This window comes from Mytilinidion resinicola (genome assembly GCF_010093595.1).
Source record: "Mytilinidion resinicola strain CBS 304.34 unplaced genomic scaffold BDZ99scaffold_5, whole genome shotgun sequence".
Lineage (NCBI taxonomy): Eukaryota > Fungi > Ascomycota > Dothideomycetes > Mytilinidiales > Mytilinidiaceae > Mytilinidion > Mytilinidion resinicola.
In genome coordinates, this window is record NW_022985441.1 from 2,224,639 (window position 1) to 2,240,961 (window position 16,323).

The following is a 16,323-nucleotide window of genomic DNA, read 5'->3' on the forward strand; positions in this document are numbered from 1 at the left end:
GTTCTAGTACAGTATCAAATACACTAGTTCTTACGCACTAGGGGGTGCATCCAGCTGCCACATTCTGGAAGCTCTCTGCGCGGCGGGCAGTATCTACGGTGAGGTTGTCCGAGGTGTTCCATCGAAGGTCTGTGTTTTAGTCGACTCTATCGTTGCTGTTAGAAAAAGGCGTAGAATTCAGCCTGATCTTCTGCAATGACGTGTAGTCTGTAGTAGTAGGAGTTTGGTTCCGGCTGCGGATCTGTTGGCGCTTCATGTTGGGTTTCGTCTTCTTCTCCCCCAATTGCTCCGTCGCCCAGTCCTCCAGAGTCCATCGGGTTGAAGTGTGCTGGACGTTGCAACTCCTCTTGGTGAGGCGGACGTGGTGAGATGAGGTTGGAAAGAGGTTGGTCGCAAATGAGGCAGGACGCAATGAAACTCGAGTCAGAGGTGGAGCTATGTGGTCAGTGCAGTCAGGTAGGCGGGAAGGAAAATGGTGAAGAGCAGATCTCGTGATCTCCGCAAAACCTACTGCCTTGAGCCTGACCGCTAACAACAGGAGCTCCAACAGCGTCACACTTCTTCAACACCATCCTTCCAGATTGCGCAACGGTAAGCTCTTCGCGCTTTTCTCAAGGGAGCAGATGCTAATTTCGAATCTTGAACAAAAGAAGCAGCTTCAAGATGGACGGGCAGACCCAGCTACCAAAAATCATGCAGCGCAGTCCAGCGATTCAGCCTATCTCCAACACCCTTGTACGGGAAACAGGCATCGACAATCTGTTCAATAGTATATTTCGAAGCGCAGACAGTACCGAGCTTCCTCTCGCCACTCTGACCACCAACGGCGAGTCGATCAAAGGTGTCCTCAATCGCCTCGTAGCAGAAGATACCCCCGAGAGCTACATGTCGTACTTGATGCTGTCCACGGCATTCGACTTTACTAGCACCCGAGACACGATCAAATTTGTTGAGGTCCAGACATATATCGCGAAATGGATGCTTCCCAAGCTAAGCGCAATCGAACTCACCTACTTCGCTGCCATCAACGATTTCAACGACCTCCTGGTTGCAGTGCACACAAAGCTGGAGGACGACGAGGATGAGACAGTAGTATTCGGCGAGATGCTTGTCTTCGTTATGAAGTTCGGCGCCTACTGGCACAAGCACAACTTCATGAATGCGTACCGGAAGTATAACGGCATCAACACCATCTGCGGGAACGTACGCGCGTGGTCTCGCGAGGAGGGTACCGAGGGCGAAGGCAGTGAAGGCCGTGGAGGCGAGGCTGGTACGGGAAACTGCGCACTCAATCTACAAGAGACAGGCTTCAAGGAATCTTCTGGGGATAGCGGAAGTGGGGCTCTAAAGCAGTGATGAAAATCAGTCTGCTTCAGATCAGTCTAGCATAAGGAGCCATGGAGGTGGCTTGGGTGCAGGCTCATGGCAGTAACCTTTTTAAAGTATTCAGGACCAAAACACTCTATATGCTGTATATGTTGTTCCCTGATTACAGATCTGCGTGTGCCCTTTTACCATTACTTTCAGTATCTCAATGATTTTTGGGAGCCTTCAAGGTCGGTCTTTTCGTACCATCAGTATACTCACCAGCCACCGCTTCGCACGGTGGCTGATATGTGTGTGCATTTGTATTGGAATGATCATGCAGATGTCTTGGCGCCTCCCGCGCGTCTACTGCCCATCTGATGCGTAAACAAACACTCCGACCTCTCAACCCACACCTCCGCACCTCCGCACCACAACATCGAAGACCCTCAACGTCCAGCATTCCTGATATGTACTCTCAAAACCACCAGAAGTGCGGCAATTCTAGGCTTCGAACCGTTGGAGATTCGCAGCCGCCACAGCAGGTGAGACTACAAACAACAGTATCAAAACACATGAAATGTCAAAGAACCTGTCAACACCAATTCTAGCAGATATGGGAACAGCCAGCATACTACATTCACGGCCTTTACGGCAAGAAAGTCAGATCCCTCGACGGCATTCGCCAGCACCATTTTGCGGCTGCTACGCCAAAACCTGCCTCAACTCGCGGAAAATCCGAGGATTTGGACAGGGAGGATAGCTTCCCTAATGAGGAAGATTTGATACCCGGTGTTCTAGATGATCTTCTTACTCCCGAGGAGATGATGCGACGTCAGTCACGGGTCCATGTCAACAGTGAACTGCCGATTCCAGTCCCAGCCGCCAACCATCCGTCGGACGTCCGTCCAATCAGCCTCCAAAATATACTCCACGTCGTGAATGATGCAGAACCTTGCGATACCCTCAGCCAGCTTCAGGGGTTCTGGCATAAGAACTGGAGCCTTCAGAACCGCTTATTCAACCTAATGGCCGATTGCGCCTTCGAATACACCATCAGCAGACCCCAGGAGAGCGTCGTCGTCGAAGCCGAACTCCGTCACATGCTCGTCACTCGAAAACTCCCGTCCCAGAGCACCGTCATCGGCATCAACAAACTGCGGCTTGCTTTAATGATGGTTCTGGAGCGAGAGGTGACGCTGGCGCCTTTACAAAAAAGTACTGTATATGGCGAGGTATTGATGTTCGTCATGAGGTTTGGTGCGGACTGGCAGAAGTATGAGGCTCTGAAGCTCTTCAGGATTTGGCATGGGATTCCTTCGGCGGATGGGGATGATATCTTTGATATGTCTCACCATCCGGATGCGCCGTTCGTTGAGGGTTTGTAGGTTACGTGAATGCGAGACTTCTTGTTTTTAATGCATAGGCCACCACGTTGTAATTAGTAATTGAACTACCAAAAGCCGAAGGGCGTGCCCAATGCAGTGGAGAGCAAGATTGATCAAACTCCTTTCTGTGCACTGTATAGTACTACATCATAAATCTAGATACCCGAATATTGAACTACACGGGCTTCAGTGTTGCTCACGTAATACCACTGTAGGGAGTAGCCCAGCCAGTACTCAGCTGGCAAGTCAAGAGGCAGTCCAACTTCCACTGCACCGACCTTAACATCATGTACAGTTGCGACATTCTTCGGCACACAGATACTACTCTACACGGGCTCCATTCTTGATCGATCGACACCACTGTGAGGAGTAGCCCGGCTAGCATGTAGTCAACCACTCAAAAGGCAAGCTTTTATCTGCTGTATCTACCTTTACATTGCGTTCGAAGGTTTCAAAAACAATAGAGGCACCCCAAACAGTCGCAGCAATAGTTCGTAGCTTTGTGTCCAAACACTGAGTACTAGGCCATATGTTTTGGGGACTCGGAAGTATCATGCCTGAGGCTTCGCTTTTGCTCGCTCGACGCCACTGTGACGAATAGCCCAGCTAGCAGGTAGCCGGCCAGTCAAAAGACTATGCAATCTGCACTGCATCATCATTGACATCGTGTTCGGAGTTTTCAAAACCCATAGGAATACCCCAAGCAATAGCAAGTGGGAATGCCCAAACTTACGTCGCAGGACTCTATAGCGCGTTGAAAAAAGTCTAGGCACACTTTCTCACCACTGTTGGAGATGCTTCGGCGCGCTCTCAAAGTTTTTATAAGACGTAAAGTCCCTTAGAGCATGAATCTCAGAGAGTTCACACGCTAGTAGTCAGCCTACTTTGCCGGTGTTTGTGGTGCTTCAGCACCCCGCCATAAATCGGGACGAGACGAAAAGGACGGCATGCCCAAGCTTGTGTCCTAGTACTGTATGAGGATGTTATCATGCAAAATCCGGGGTGAATTAGCGGAACGTGACCTGCTTATGTCATCTCGCTAAAGACCGCGATAGGGCAGCGCGCAAGCCCCAGCCCCCGCCTATTCACACGGACGATCTGGGAATGTCAGACTTTTAAGGTACAATTTTTCTCGTCGGTCCATTCTGCAACTCTTCCACCTTCATACTTCTACCACCTCCCTTTACCTCTCACTCCAGGACGAATAGCATCCGCCGTTTTTACCATCCACCATCAAACTTCTATCCTCTGCAGACAGTCTTTCCACCACACTCTCCCAATCGCTTGGACTACGGCGAGACCCGCACGTCCAGCCTCCTGCCTTATTCTTTGCTTCAGTTCCATACTCGAATCTTCGTCCCGACAACCCCATTCTTCACAACCCTCTCCCACCGCCAACCTGGATCGTAACGACAGCTCCACCGGTCCGACACAGCAGCCATTTCCTCCACTCCAGTCAAGGTGAGCTTGCCCGACCCTTCATTTGCCCAAGAGACCACCTTCTAACCTCAGTCAACAGCGCCGCAGCATCGTCAACCATGCCGCCGCAGCAACCCCGCTGGATGTGCAGCACTCCGCCCCTCCCGCAAGGCACCAACTACCCAGGCGAGGGTGACTCTGTCATGCTCGCCGCCCGTCCCTACTCATACCGTCCCCGCGAAGAGACCTTCGACGACATCTCCGCCGACCTCAGCGAGCTCACCCTCCGCATCATGAACCATCCCGACAAACTCTGGAATTGGATGTACTACCTCCTAATCTCCGCAGCCTGCGTCTACGGCCAGCAGGGAGTGGACGAGTGCGACGAGATCATCGACTACATCAACCTGTGGCTGCCCCCGATGTGCACCGGCCTCGAAGCAGACTACGTCTACGAAATCCGGTACAAGTTCGCGAAGTTGATGGTGGCGTTGGTGCGGAAGTTGGACGACGAGCAACATAAGGACGGCGCGGTGTTCGCTTTCGGGGAAATGGTCACGTTCGTGATAGGCTTCGGTGGGGAGCATCACCGGAAGAACGCGATGTATTTGTACGCGATGTACATGGGGTTGCCGGTCGTGGTGCCATTCGATGACTGCTCGTGGCAGGAGATGCATGGGGTCCAAGATCACGCCCAGTCGGAGGATGATGTGCTCACGGACTACGACGACCTGGAGGATTATGTGGATGAGGACGAGCCGGAAGGATGCAAGGAGTAGATAGCTGATTTGGAGTGCTCGGTTCTGGACATAGAGAAGGCGCCCTGAATTGGCTGGCCAGTTATAGGATAGCGTGAATCAAAGAGAGGATGGCTGCTCGGAATACAATGAATCATATTTACAGTATGTTGCTGTCCGATTTAACAATGGTGATATAACTTTGAAGGACTACTAGATGTATGGTGTTTTGAACACTACAATGTCACATCCTGCAAGCGCTGAATTAGACCTACAGAACTTGAACGGATGAAAGACCGGGATATTCTAACGAATCAACAATCATGCTCAGTGTACAGTCATTTCGAGAGCAGTGATAGGCCCTGCAGATCCTCCTGGAGGCATGGTGTTATGAAAAGTGCAATGTCAAGGATTACACGTGCTGAAATGAACCTACGGATATCGGAAAAGGTCAGACAGTACAATTTGCAAAGCTTCTCAGATCGTAATAGCTGTATATATACATTGAAAACTGTGTTAGGATTTCCAGACACCCCTGAGGCTATGATCTTCTGAAAACTAGGATGTCAAAGGCTATACGTGCTGAATTAGACGCGTGGAGCTGAGTTCAGCTAGTAGAACGAACTTTACGACAGGCCACAAATCGAGTGTTCACACCTTCGATTTTGACAGCGGCAAGAAGATATACGGGGCCTCCATGGGGTAGCGTGATTCGAAAATGGCACTTTCAAGAGCTACATGTGTTGAATTGGACTTACGGACTTCGGATAAGATTCAATCTTCCAATTTACCAGGTTCTCTAGATAATGCTCGTTGTGCAATGATCTTGATCACAGTGATAAGATATGCAGAGCCCCCCTGAGCTACAATACTCCAAATGTTCAAACACGTGCAGAATCAAACTTGTGGAATTGATTCAAATCATCAAGGTGCTCCATAATTTCAGTTTACGATGGCCATAGGACGTGCTCACCCTCCTGAAGGTATGACGTTTTCAGAACTGCAATGTCAAGAGCCACATGTGCTACATGTGACATGTGGAACAGAGTTCAGCTGGAAGGATGAAGCTCATGGCAAATCAACGACGACAGGTGAAACGCCCAGAACCCTCCTCAATCTTCAGCGAGCTGTGGCATTGAGAATTGGTATACCGTGTCGCGTGAGGTGGTCCGGTAAGCTTACAGAGTGTTCCAAAAGGATGCCCGAACATGTCGGCGTATTCCCAAGGTCCTCGCCCTGTAAGTACAGTACTTGGCCATAGCCTCGGTTGCTCCGAGATCCCACTAACCAGACTCCACCCTTGGCTGCCCGGCACCACTGCGAGGAGCAGCCCAGTTAGCAGGTGACTGTCCGCTAAAAGGCAGTCTGGTTTCCACCACGTCAACGTTTTAGTCATCTTTCTAGGTCATAAGTTCGGGGGCACGACAATACCACTACATAGGCGTTACTCTTATTCACTTGACGCCGCTGTCAGGAGTGGCCCCACTATCAGGTAGCCAATCAGTCAAAACGCTGCCAGATTTCTACCCTTTGAGCTCTCACTCGACAATCCTGCAGCACTACCTCAAACATGCCGCGCCAACCCCCAGTGTGGATGAACTGCACACCACCGATCCCCTTCTATGGTACCCAGCCTACGCATTACGAGCGAACGGTCATTGTGGGGAACGTACTCGGAGGACAATTCGAAGTCAAATACAACATAAACCGCCAGGATGGCGAGGGCGGGCCTGCTCGAGATAGTACAAATAGCTCAGAACTCGGGTTGCAGCACTACAACCTAGGATCAGCAACTCATATGCCAGTAACGTATCAGGATGGCATGCTGATACAGGAGGAAGTAACAGGTAATGCAACAGCAGTGCTGCAGCACGGTATCAGTACTGTATCAAGTAACAGGGTGTAACCAGCAACGCATCAAGAGATCTACCACGTTAAGCCCCCGGGGGTGGCCCCCTCCTTCCCCTAGTATATAAACAACGAGCTAGACATCTATAGAAATCAGAGTTCACATCAATTTCAACCTGAGTTCAGAAGAGCTCGTACAGCTCTGCCTACGCCTTATCGAGAACCCGGCTCCAAGAAACCAAATGCTCTACATCGTGGTAGCGGCAGCATGTCATTATATCCGCCGGGGAGTGCTGCAGCGACTTCAGCTCATGGAATACGCTATTGCATGGATGAGGGCTAAGCTTAGGTCGCTCGAGAAACGGTGTTTTGAAGACCAGAAGATTCAGGGCGACTTCAACCAGCTGATGGTCGTGTTTGTGGAGAAGCTGGAGGACGAGGTCGATCGCGTGGGGATGTTCGCCCCCATCATCCTCGGCGAAGCCCTCGCATTCGTAACGATACACGGCGGTACACATCATAAGCAACAGTTCTTGAACTCATACGCTACGTACAGCGGTCTCGCTTCCCCTATTTATCCCCAGTGTTCATGGAGCCAGATGCACCACGCGCCTCCCGACAGGCTGAAAGCGGCTGAGATGAAAATGAACAGGGCAGCAGGGAACATGGAAGTCGAGGGAAAGGAAGCCGGGGAGCATGAAGCTGATGAGGAGGAAGCGGAGGAGGAAGAAGGCCGCGCGGATAACCATGACCAGGATGAGATCGAATAGCAGACGGATGAAGAGTGTGAAGGAGAGGGATCAGAAGGAGATGACCATGTCAGATCGGATGTGGACGATGCCTTCATTCTCCATTAATCACTGCAACAATCAGGAAATCATAAGGCTCTCTGGCAAAATACCGGGGGTCTCATTAGGCCTTCTACAGCGCGGACGGGTTCATGCAATTAGGAAGGAAGATATGCATCTTCCTCAAGGCAGTACATCTTCATCTTGAACTCTAGAAGGCGACGATACTGCAAATATCTATTAGCAATCTGAGAACTTCTCAAGCCTATATCGATTTCCATCTTGTGTGTATCTAGTGCCTGACAAATATTGCGAGTGAATGATCACGCGTCTAGTTGGACTTCATGAACCTTCCCTTATCTTTTATCGGGGTCAATTAGAAACTTGTACCGAGCGGTAGTCTTCTAGTGCAAGAGCACGAGCAGATCTTCACTTTGCTGCCTTTTCAAGGATGCCTCAAGACATTTGGGATTATCTGGAGGAGCCGTAGGTCTGTGCCTTGCATTAGCATATAAGCGCGCGGTTGGCTTGGGACCTCTTCTTTAACTCACTTTTTAACCAAGTGTGCCACGCCTAAGACGCACGGCCCCACTTCTGAGTTTGTAGACCTCACTTTCGACCGGAGTCTCCTCTCAGCTCTGCCGGCAACTCTCCAACATCAACAACCAACACGATTGGGATTGCGCGCAAATTCTTAGGAAGCCATCGGTGGATTGCCGTCGAGGTGAGCGTCATCAGATTTTTCATTTTCCAGAACTGTAGCTAACCTGCCCGATTCTAAAGTCTTCCGGTCATGGAGCCCAACACAGCTGAGTTGCCGCCGGGGCGTCTTGCCATCAGCCTAGCTCTCAGGGCCCTGCAGCGCCGCCTCGAAGTAGAAACTACCCTTTCAGGACAAATGCTATATCACGTATTGGACTCTTGTGTCAGCAGCGGACGCGCCGAAAATCGTACCCTTCAAGAGTTCCAGGACTATGTTGCTGACTGGATTGGACCAAAGCTTGTCAGGGCCGGACGTGAACAGTTGAAACCCGGCCTGTTATCTAGAGTCTTGGATAGGGTATTTGAATTGGCTCGTGCACATATACACGTGATATGACGGAGAATGCCGTGTGTATACAAAAAACGGGTGGGGGGGCATTCTCTTGTATTCTATGCACTTGTGGAACCTCAACACTATAGGGGGACTTGATAATATACATTCTCTGTCGATATACAGCCTCACGCATGAACTGAACGTAATATAATGCTGATTCTATGCGATTTTTGTATACACACGGCATTCTCCGTCATATCACGTGTATATGTGCACGAGCCAATTCAAATACCCTATCCAATTCAAATACCCTATCCAAGACTCTAGTGCTTTTCAACTTTTCATCGCGCAAACCATTGAAAGCGAGCTCGAACGCAACGCGACCCACGAAGACATCATTTATGCGGAGATGTTGGCTTTCGTCATGAGGTTCGGCAACGCAGACAAGAAACAAAAGGTTCTCTACCTCTACCTTAAGCATCACAACATGGTCGAGTTGGTGACCGAAAACAAGATAACCTTCGCAGCTAACGTGGTGGGCTAGAATGTCAAGTGGATATTGGGTTGAAGGAACTAAGGGGATTGTCCGCGCAGAAGGAGCAACGGGATACCAAGAAATTGTCTAGACAGTGTCGTGTCACTCCTAAGGCTACCGGATTCGTCGAAGGGACAAAGTCAGACCGGTCTATCTTCTCTACTCTTCAGAGCGGGACTTTAATCAAGCTGTCTCGCTACACTGTCTTACTCTACTCTTGCTATGTGACATTTGGGAGCTTTTATCTTGGAGCAGCAGGTTTCTGGGACGGAGACGACAGGGTTTTGCCATAGATATCTGTACAAATATCTGCCACTGTTTGTGGGGCTCACGTACTAATGGAAGCCGGGAGCAGCAGAGGCACCTCCAATCTAAATACGCGCCGTTGACGCTATGTGAGGTAGCCTCGCGACTTTACTAGTTGTCCAAAATGCCGAAATACCGTCTTGTTTAGAATGCAGAAAATCGTATGAAGCTCCACATGCCGTGGTAAACGAGTGCATGGATTTCTATGACGAGGCATTTTAGCTCGCGATTATTTTTTCACCTATCTAAAGTTTGCATGAAAAGACCCCCCAAGCTTCGGGACGGACGAAGAGATGCGTTTTCAGAAAAAAACATGTCAGCTGGCCGTGACTCCTCAGACGGCATCATGGACAGGCCCATTCATTGGCTGTTAGGGAGGAGCGGCGCGGGCCACGGCAGGCACGTATATTATAGCCTCGCCTTCCTTTGGGCCTCTCTCACTCTCTCTGCTCTACATCATCATTCTCGTCATCGAATACAGCGCACACATCGTCTATTCTCGCCTACTACGTCACGTTGAGCTTACCGCGCACGCGAATTACGGACCTTCCGAGAGACGAGTCCAAATACCCACTTCTTCGCTCGTTCACTTCTTTTCTCCGCCTCCAGACCCCGGACAACAACGAAAACCTCGAGGTCGCTTGCAGCACTCTTGGACGGTGATTCAGCAGCTGCTAGGTAAGTTAGAGGATCTCGTCAGTGTCCCGAACTTCTGTTAGCATTACTTCTCACTCAAGGCCATATAGTCATGTCGACGAGCACAACAGCATCCGAGGAGTCGGACCGAAACCTTGCCGCTAGGGACCGCAAGAAAGAACTTAATAAAATGGGATGCCAACTTCAAAACTCTAGCACTCCTCGGGGAAAGATGCTACATCTCATGATGTGCACGGGCTACTACTCTGCTAAGCTCGCTGAGCTCCCACGCCAGGCGGACGTCGAGAATTATATCGTCAGATGGATCGAGCCCAAGATGAACAGCATCCAGCTAGCGAGATTTCGATCCGACTGTTCCTTTAACGGTATCGTCCTGAATTGGGTGAATACTATCGTGTCCGAAATGGAGCGCGCCCCTCAAGATATCGACATTATCTTAGGAGAGATGTTGACCTTCGTTATGAGGTTTGGAGGCGATGGCGAATCTTGCGACGATGAATCTTACCCCTATAAGACCGAGTTTCTGTACTTGTATGCAAAGTACCACAAGTACAAAATCACAAATATTGTGCCGCTAGAGGGGGCTGAACCGTCTAGGAAGGTGGAGACGGTGAAAAGGGAGCCGTCGGTGAGGAAAGAGCCGCCGGCGAAGAAGCAGAGGGTGAAGAGAGGGCAAAACCCATGAAGCGATCTAATTTGTTTCTGGATCTGGAATGGCTCTCCGGCAGCATGTTTACCAGGGGCTGTCAAGAAGGTTTTAGGTCATGGGATCAGACCTGAGAGAATCGTGTTTACTTGCATGGCCTCCATGTCCTCTCTGGAGTAAGTCAATCAAAGACATATCACTATCAGTTTTGCCCTTATACTCTGCCCTGATATTTTGAACTTGGTATACCCCCTAGGGCCTTTTAGATGACTTTTTAACGCTCCGGATGAAGCTGAAATCAATCCTTGCCGTTGGACACCGACCAAGCCATGCGTCATTGGTTACCTCATTTACTCCGCTAGGGGTACACGTGCCTGTACTGCACAGCGTCGTCGACCGTCAAATCTCAATCACCACCTCTAAGACGACAGAGGTCACCCAGAACCCTACGGAAAGCCCTTCTCAAGTTCGCAGAGGTAGGCCCAATCCTTTCTCCATATCGCAGAACTTCTACCGACATGGCTTCGGGCCTGCGAAATGGAAAGACAGCTTTGACTTCTTTAGAACTTCGATGTGTTTTGGTAGGGGCGATGCGATAGATTGACGCTGGAGGTTGAGATAGAAGTAGTCATGTCAGCATCCGCTAGCGCTGGAAACGGCTTGGCCTCTCGCCTGAAATTTCCTCAACCTCGCCCCTTCAGCCTCTCAGCCTCTCGTCCACGAATGAGGATGAGATCACTGGCATCGTATGCAGTCATCCGACGTTTTTTCTCTTGGCACTGCGCATTATGCTTCCTGCTTCGTCTCTAGCTGACGCCGCTTATTATGGATCGACGCCGCAGGACTTTGGGGGCCTTCAAATAAGATGTTCTAAAAGCTAAAAGAGTCGGACCATTGCTCATTTACCTTTATCCAGCTCTCCTATTCTATTTCTAAGCCTTTTTCATAATGATCACCCAGTCGAGCCGGATTTTGACACCTCGACCACCCCACAAACGCTCCAGAGCAATCTATCAATGCACCGAGTGTCGCCAACGCAAGACTCGGTGCAGCAAGTCCTGCCCTCGACCTTGTTCTACCTGTGTGCAATTTTCCAGGACCTGCATCTATACATCCCAGACTCCTAGCAGGAAAAATTCCAGCGCCCCAAGTACCGACAGCTCGCCATCTGAAGCAATTTCTGCTCCAGAGTCGGCGTGCCCCGCAGAGACTCCAGTCGCGACGTCTCAGACCCATTCATCTATTGCATCCACCGGATACACCAGTGCGTCGCGTCCTGATCTTAATGATGTATGTCTCCAACTGGGGAAGCTCAGCATCACCGAGCGGGTCGGCGGTGTATTACGACCGGACATGGTCAGAATACTAGACGCCATCCTTTCCAAAGGAGGAACACCGCAAAATGATAGACCACAGCAACCAGAAATGAATGCCCTTTGTACCCCGCTAGTCGCTTGGTTCAAGCCTCTCCCTCTGGTTTCCCTCATTCGCCCAGGCCCGGCGACCGGCGAAGAACCCCCATACTTTCCCACACGCGCAGAATGTGACATTTTTGCACACCAATACTTCCTGGCAGTCGATCCTATCGCACACCTACTTCACAAAGTTTCATTCGAACCACAAGTCGATGAAGTTTACGAGAACCTACACCACCCAGGACTAATGGCGACGAAGACATTGATCTTGGCGGTATGCTTCGCTGCCGCAACTAGCATGCCGTTTCTTCAAGTTCAGTCAAAGCTCATGATGTCGAAACCTGCCTTGGTGAGCAAGCTAATTGCAGCCACGGAGTCGTATCTTCAAGCCGGAGATGTGTTGACCTCCTCCGATATGACCATGCTACAGGCTGTTTGTATCTATCTCGTCAGGGCCCCAACCCTGAAAACACTCCGGAATGAAACTAACTCAGGCAGATACCCCAATGTCGCGCGGAGATATCTCGGTCCCATTCCGTTTTCGTTGGAGCCCTTATCCGCTCAGCGCAGATGGCCAGACTTGATGAACTATCAACGGGAGGCAACCCTGGCCAGATTCAGTTGAGACGACTAGTGTGGCATCAGCTCGCATTTTACGATCTCAGGACAGCCGAAGCTCAAGGGCCAAGCCCAATGCTCACCTCGTATACTGGAGAGATGCAATACCCTGTCAATATAGCTGATCAGGATCTGAACGTCGCACTCGACGTATCCCAGAACTTCGAATTCACCCAATCTACTTTCTCGTTGATTCGATACGAATGCTACGACATCCATAGACAGATCTTTCGTGACCGCGAGAGGATCAGACGAGGGCAAGTGGCTTTTCCAGACGTTTTACAGTCCATTGATCAAAGGCGACTTCACGTCGAAGATACCTACCTGAAATTTCTGGACGAAGGAGTGCCGGTGCAGAAGTGCGCAAAAATGGTTGCTAGACTGCTGCTTGCTCGATGTGTGACAATGACAGTGTACGAGCAAGTCGTGAAGCATGGTGATCGCGTACTGCGCGAGAGGTGAGAACGATGGATACACATTTTCTCCCTAGCACTAACGTCTTCTAGGTACATCCAATCCGCTCTGACCATAATTGAAAGCGGAGCGCTGCTAGAGACAGATCCAGACCTCGCACCATGGGCGTGGTATGCCGGAGCGTATCAGCAATACCACAGTCTATTCTCCCTTCTCATGGACCTTTACCAGGACCCAAACATGGCCGATCGCGAGAGGATTCTTGCCATGGCGGACCATGTCTTTGGTAGCTCGGAAGCCATGAGCAGCCACGATAGATGTGGAATGGTGATACGAACCATCAGGGACAAACTAGAGGTTCTTCTGACCTCACGAGGTTTCAGCAATGTCACGGAAACCCCGGTGGTGGTGCTTGGAGATGATTCGCAATCTCCGCTTTCTGAGCAATTAGCATGGGGGGAGGGCGGCTTCGCCGGAGACGACCAGTTCGCGGAATACCTGGACAGTATCGATTTTAGTAATTCGTGGTGGCAACTATCATCCTGACATCTCCGGCACTTGCTCCATCCCCGGTCGCATGTAAAGATAAGCGTCTCATATTAATTCTCTCTACAAATATACGACTTGCGAATCAGTCCGAGGATACGGCCATGCGTGTTTGCAGAGGCTCCCCGAATTCAAAAGACTTAGCTTCGAAGCGTCCCCTGCAAGACCCACAGCAAATTTCAAATACAACTCTTCCTCAGTCCTCTTAAAGATATAGAGAATGCTCTAGACAAGTCGTGATTGGCCTAGGTGTTTCATGAAGACCGAGGATAGCCACGGTAGATTGACACCAGAATTTCAATTTTTCAAAATCCGGGGCCCCTCTGTAAGCGCACTTGGCTGTGTCTCAACTTTGGATCCGGTTCCCAGATGATCGTCGTTTTCAATAAGCATTGCAAGTGGAATTGACGGAGCGCTGCGTGCGGTGAAATCGAGCTCTTGGCGCCTTGGAAGCTGGCCGACCTTGGGGCTGATGCTGAGATTATGCAGGGACAAGGCAGTAATTCACGTCGATCCCGTCAAAACCTTTCGCCCGCTCGTAAAATTCTGGCAAATCATATGCATGCGTTTTCGGCCGGTAAGACGCCAAGTACGCCAATGTGCAAGGCTGAGGTTGAGATAACGCGGCACGTGACTTCTCGGTCCGAAAAAACAGCGAGCTGTCCCAAATGTTTATATATAAACTACTGCTGAGGTCTATATATTTCCTCAGCCCTCTAAGTTTATTGTCTTTGTCATAAAGGCGCGCTTTTCCATACTCTCAATCATCTTGTCCTCCACTGCATCCAATTCCAACCAACTTCAACTCTACTCCTTCTCCGCCATGATTCTCCCCTTCTCAACTCTCCTCAGCCTATTGGCTGCCTTCTCTTCCCTCTCCACTCCAGCTCTCTCTTGCGCCCCGCCTCAAACTCGCGCTCAGTCCCCCGTGACAATCGGCACAGACGGCCCCGCCGATCCCACCACCGTCGGCTTCAACCTCAACCACATTGCCATCCAAGTCCGCAACCTCACCGCCAGCCGCGCGTTCTACGGCGACGTGCTAGGCCTCCGGCACATCTTCACGTACGAAGCCTCGGCAGACTTCGCAATCGTGTACATGGGACACGCGCAAGGCGGGCGGAACGGGACCGGGTACCAGACCGGAGCGGAGATGGCACGGGACCAGTGGAATTCGGAGGGCTTGCTGGAGCTTGTGTGGTCGAGTGTGAGTTGTCTCTAGCGCGGGGGTGCTGCTGTGGTGCGTGTCTTAATGAGATCGACAGGAAAATAAGCATATTGACTCTGCTGTTTTTGGGTTTTCGCATCTTGGCCTGATTGTGCCGGATATCCAGGCTTTTCAGGATCGGTTGATTGCGAGGAATATTCAGGTGGAGAAGAAGGTTGGGGAATTGCCTTCGAAGGATTTTGGCGTTTATTTTGGGCTCCATGGGAAGGATCCGGTGTTGCCAAAGGCGTTGGAGGAGCTGGTTGCGGCGTTTGTGTTTGTGAGGGATCCGGATGGGTATTTGATTGAGGTGCAGGTGCAGCAGTGAGGGATAGAGTGGCAGGATTCAGTATGGAGAGGTCGTGGAGGGATGTACCTAGGGTATTGAAGTTATGTCTTACAGGCACCGCCACATTGCCCAACCCAAGATCATGTGAATACGCGAATGCGGATCTTCCCGATCTGCCACAACGACGCGCGAACCCTTCGTGGTTTCGGCTTGCCACACTACCTCACCACTGCCTCCCAGCCAAGTCAAATTCACCATGGCAATCTCTAGTAGTTGGAGTCTCACTGGCGAGGCTGCCTTGGTTTCGCCAGAGCCAAACGTCACCAACTCCCATTCGGACTTCTACAGCACGCTCTGGGCCCTGGGTCTCAGCGAATACCTCAACGTCCTGCGCGACAACAGTTTTTGGGACCGAGAGACTCTTCTAGAGATTACCGATGACGACATGAAAGAGCTTGGATTCAAGCTAGGACATCAACGCATCATGCAGCGGGAGATCGCCGCCGCGGGGTCGGAGGAGAGAAAGTCTCGCGTCAAACCCGAGAACATGGAGCTAGAGTACATGTCTCGCATACTCGAAGATCTCTTCCTCTACAAATACAAAGCCGCTCTAGAAAACAACGGATTCAACAAGTGGTCCACCATCCTCGAGATCACAGAGGACGATCTGAAGCGGCTGGGTTTCAAGATTGGCCACCGGCGCCTTTTACAGCGGGAGATCGCGATCGTGCGTGGTCGGTCTGACCCACATTTCATGGTGTCTGAGAAAGTCTCTTCTGGCAACAGCAATGCGTTGAGTAAGTCAGCCACTGGTACGTCTTCTAATGTGCTTTAATTGACGTGTTATAAGGCTATTTCTAGAACCACAGCTTCCGTCAATTCGCCTATGCTACCTTCACGCAACAGGGCCGCGTAGTTCCTGAAAGAATGGATTGTCACCTCTATTACCTCGACCAATTCAAAGACGATAACTACGCCGAATTTCTCCGCCGGCATGAACTCAGTGCCAGGGAAGACACATATCAGTTATTCTGGATGCTGGAGGCGTCAACGGTTCAGCGCATTCGAGACTAGCTGAAATCAGCCGATGACAACGAGATGAATGTGGACTCACAGAAGAAAAAATTCCTTCGTGATGTCGTATACATAGTGTTCGACATCGATCGGTA

The 16,323-nt window shown here is 50.6% G+C and overlaps 8 protein-coding genes across 8 annotated transcripts; all 8 read left to right on the plus strand.

Moving 5' to 3' along the window:
- Nucleotides 1-693: 693 nt before the first annotated feature.
- On the plus strand, nt 694-2,759 carry BDZ99DRAFT_557531 (uncharacterized protein; the record flags this gene model as incomplete). Its single annotated transcript, XM_033727203.1, has 4 exons — nt 694-1,336; nt 1,496-1,616; nt 1,649-1,850; nt 1,920-2,759. The coding sequence occupies 4 exons, from the start codon at nt 694-696 to the stop codon at nt 2,691-2,693; spliced, it is 1,740 nt and encodes a 579-aa protein (XP_033580570.1). The 3' UTR covers nt 2,694-2,759.
- Nucleotides 2,760-4,231: 1,472 nt separating this feature from the next.
- Nucleotides 4,232-4,891, plus strand: BDZ99DRAFT_474240 (uncharacterized protein; the record flags this gene model as incomplete). The annotated part of the gene is made up of 1 exon (XM_033721884.1): nt 4,232-4,891. The coding sequence occupies one exon, from the start codon at nt 4,232-4,234 to the stop codon at nt 4,889-4,891; it is 660 nt and encodes a 219-aa protein (XP_033580571.1).
- Nucleotides 4,892-6,419: 1,528 nt separating this feature from the next.
- Nucleotides 6,420-7,467, plus strand: BDZ99DRAFT_474241 (uncharacterized protein; the record flags this gene model as incomplete). The annotated part of the gene is made up of 2 exons (XM_033721885.1): nt 6,420-6,696; nt 6,848-7,467. 2 exons carry the CDS (start codon nt 6,420-6,422, stop codon nt 7,465-7,467), a joined length of 897 nt encoding a protein of 298 aa, XP_033580572.1.
- A 2,116-nt stretch (nt 7,468-9,583) lies between these two features.
- On the plus strand, nt 9,584-9,982 carry BDZ99DRAFT_259501 (uncharacterized protein). Its single transcript, XM_033713773.1, has one exon. The coding sequence runs from the start codon at nt 9,619-9,621 to the stop codon at nt 9,880-9,882; it is 264 nt and encodes an 87-aa protein (XP_033580573.1). The 5' UTR covers nt 9,584-9,618; the 3' UTR covers nt 9,883-9,982.
- Nucleotides 9,983-10,110: 128 nt separating this feature from the next.
- BDZ99DRAFT_474242 (uncharacterized protein) lies at nt 10,111-10,704 on the plus strand (the record flags this gene model as incomplete). The annotated part of the gene is made up of 1 exon (XM_033721886.1): nt 10,111-10,704. The coding sequence occupies one exon, from the start codon at nt 10,111-10,113 to the stop codon at nt 10,702-10,704; it is 594 nt and encodes a 197-aa protein (XP_033580574.1).
- Nucleotides 10,705-11,613: 909 nt separating this feature from the next.
- BDZ99DRAFT_557535 (uncharacterized protein) lies at nt 11,614-13,658 on the plus strand (the record flags this gene model as incomplete). The annotated part of the gene is made up of 3 exons (XM_033727204.1): nt 11,614-12,429; nt 12,579-13,156; nt 13,205-13,658. 3 exons carry the CDS (start codon nt 11,614-11,616, stop codon nt 13,656-13,658), a joined length of 1,848 nt encoding a protein of 615 aa, XP_033580575.1.
- Nucleotides 13,659-14,481: 823 nt separating this feature from the next.
- On the plus strand, nt 14,482-15,261 carry BDZ99DRAFT_507479 (Glyoxalase/Bleomycin resistance protein/Dihydroxybiphenyl dioxygenase; the record flags this gene model as incomplete). The annotated part of the gene is made up of 2 exons (XM_033724251.1): nt 14,482-14,865; nt 14,924-15,261. The coding sequence occupies 2 exons, from the start codon at nt 14,482-14,484 to the stop codon at nt 15,191-15,193; spliced, it is 654 nt and encodes a 217-aa protein (XP_033580576.1). The 3' UTR covers nt 15,194-15,261.
- Nucleotides 15,262-15,410: 149 nt separating this feature from the next.
- BDZ99DRAFT_517859 (uncharacterized protein) lies at nt 15,411-16,228 on the plus strand (the record flags this gene model as incomplete). Its single annotated transcript, XM_033725229.1, has 2 exons — nt 15,411-15,955; nt 16,024-16,228. The coding sequence occupies 2 exons, from the start codon at nt 15,411-15,413 to the stop codon at nt 16,226-16,228; spliced, it is 750 nt and encodes a 249-aa protein (XP_033580577.1).
- Between the last annotated feature and the right edge of the window lie 95 nt (nt 16,229-16,323).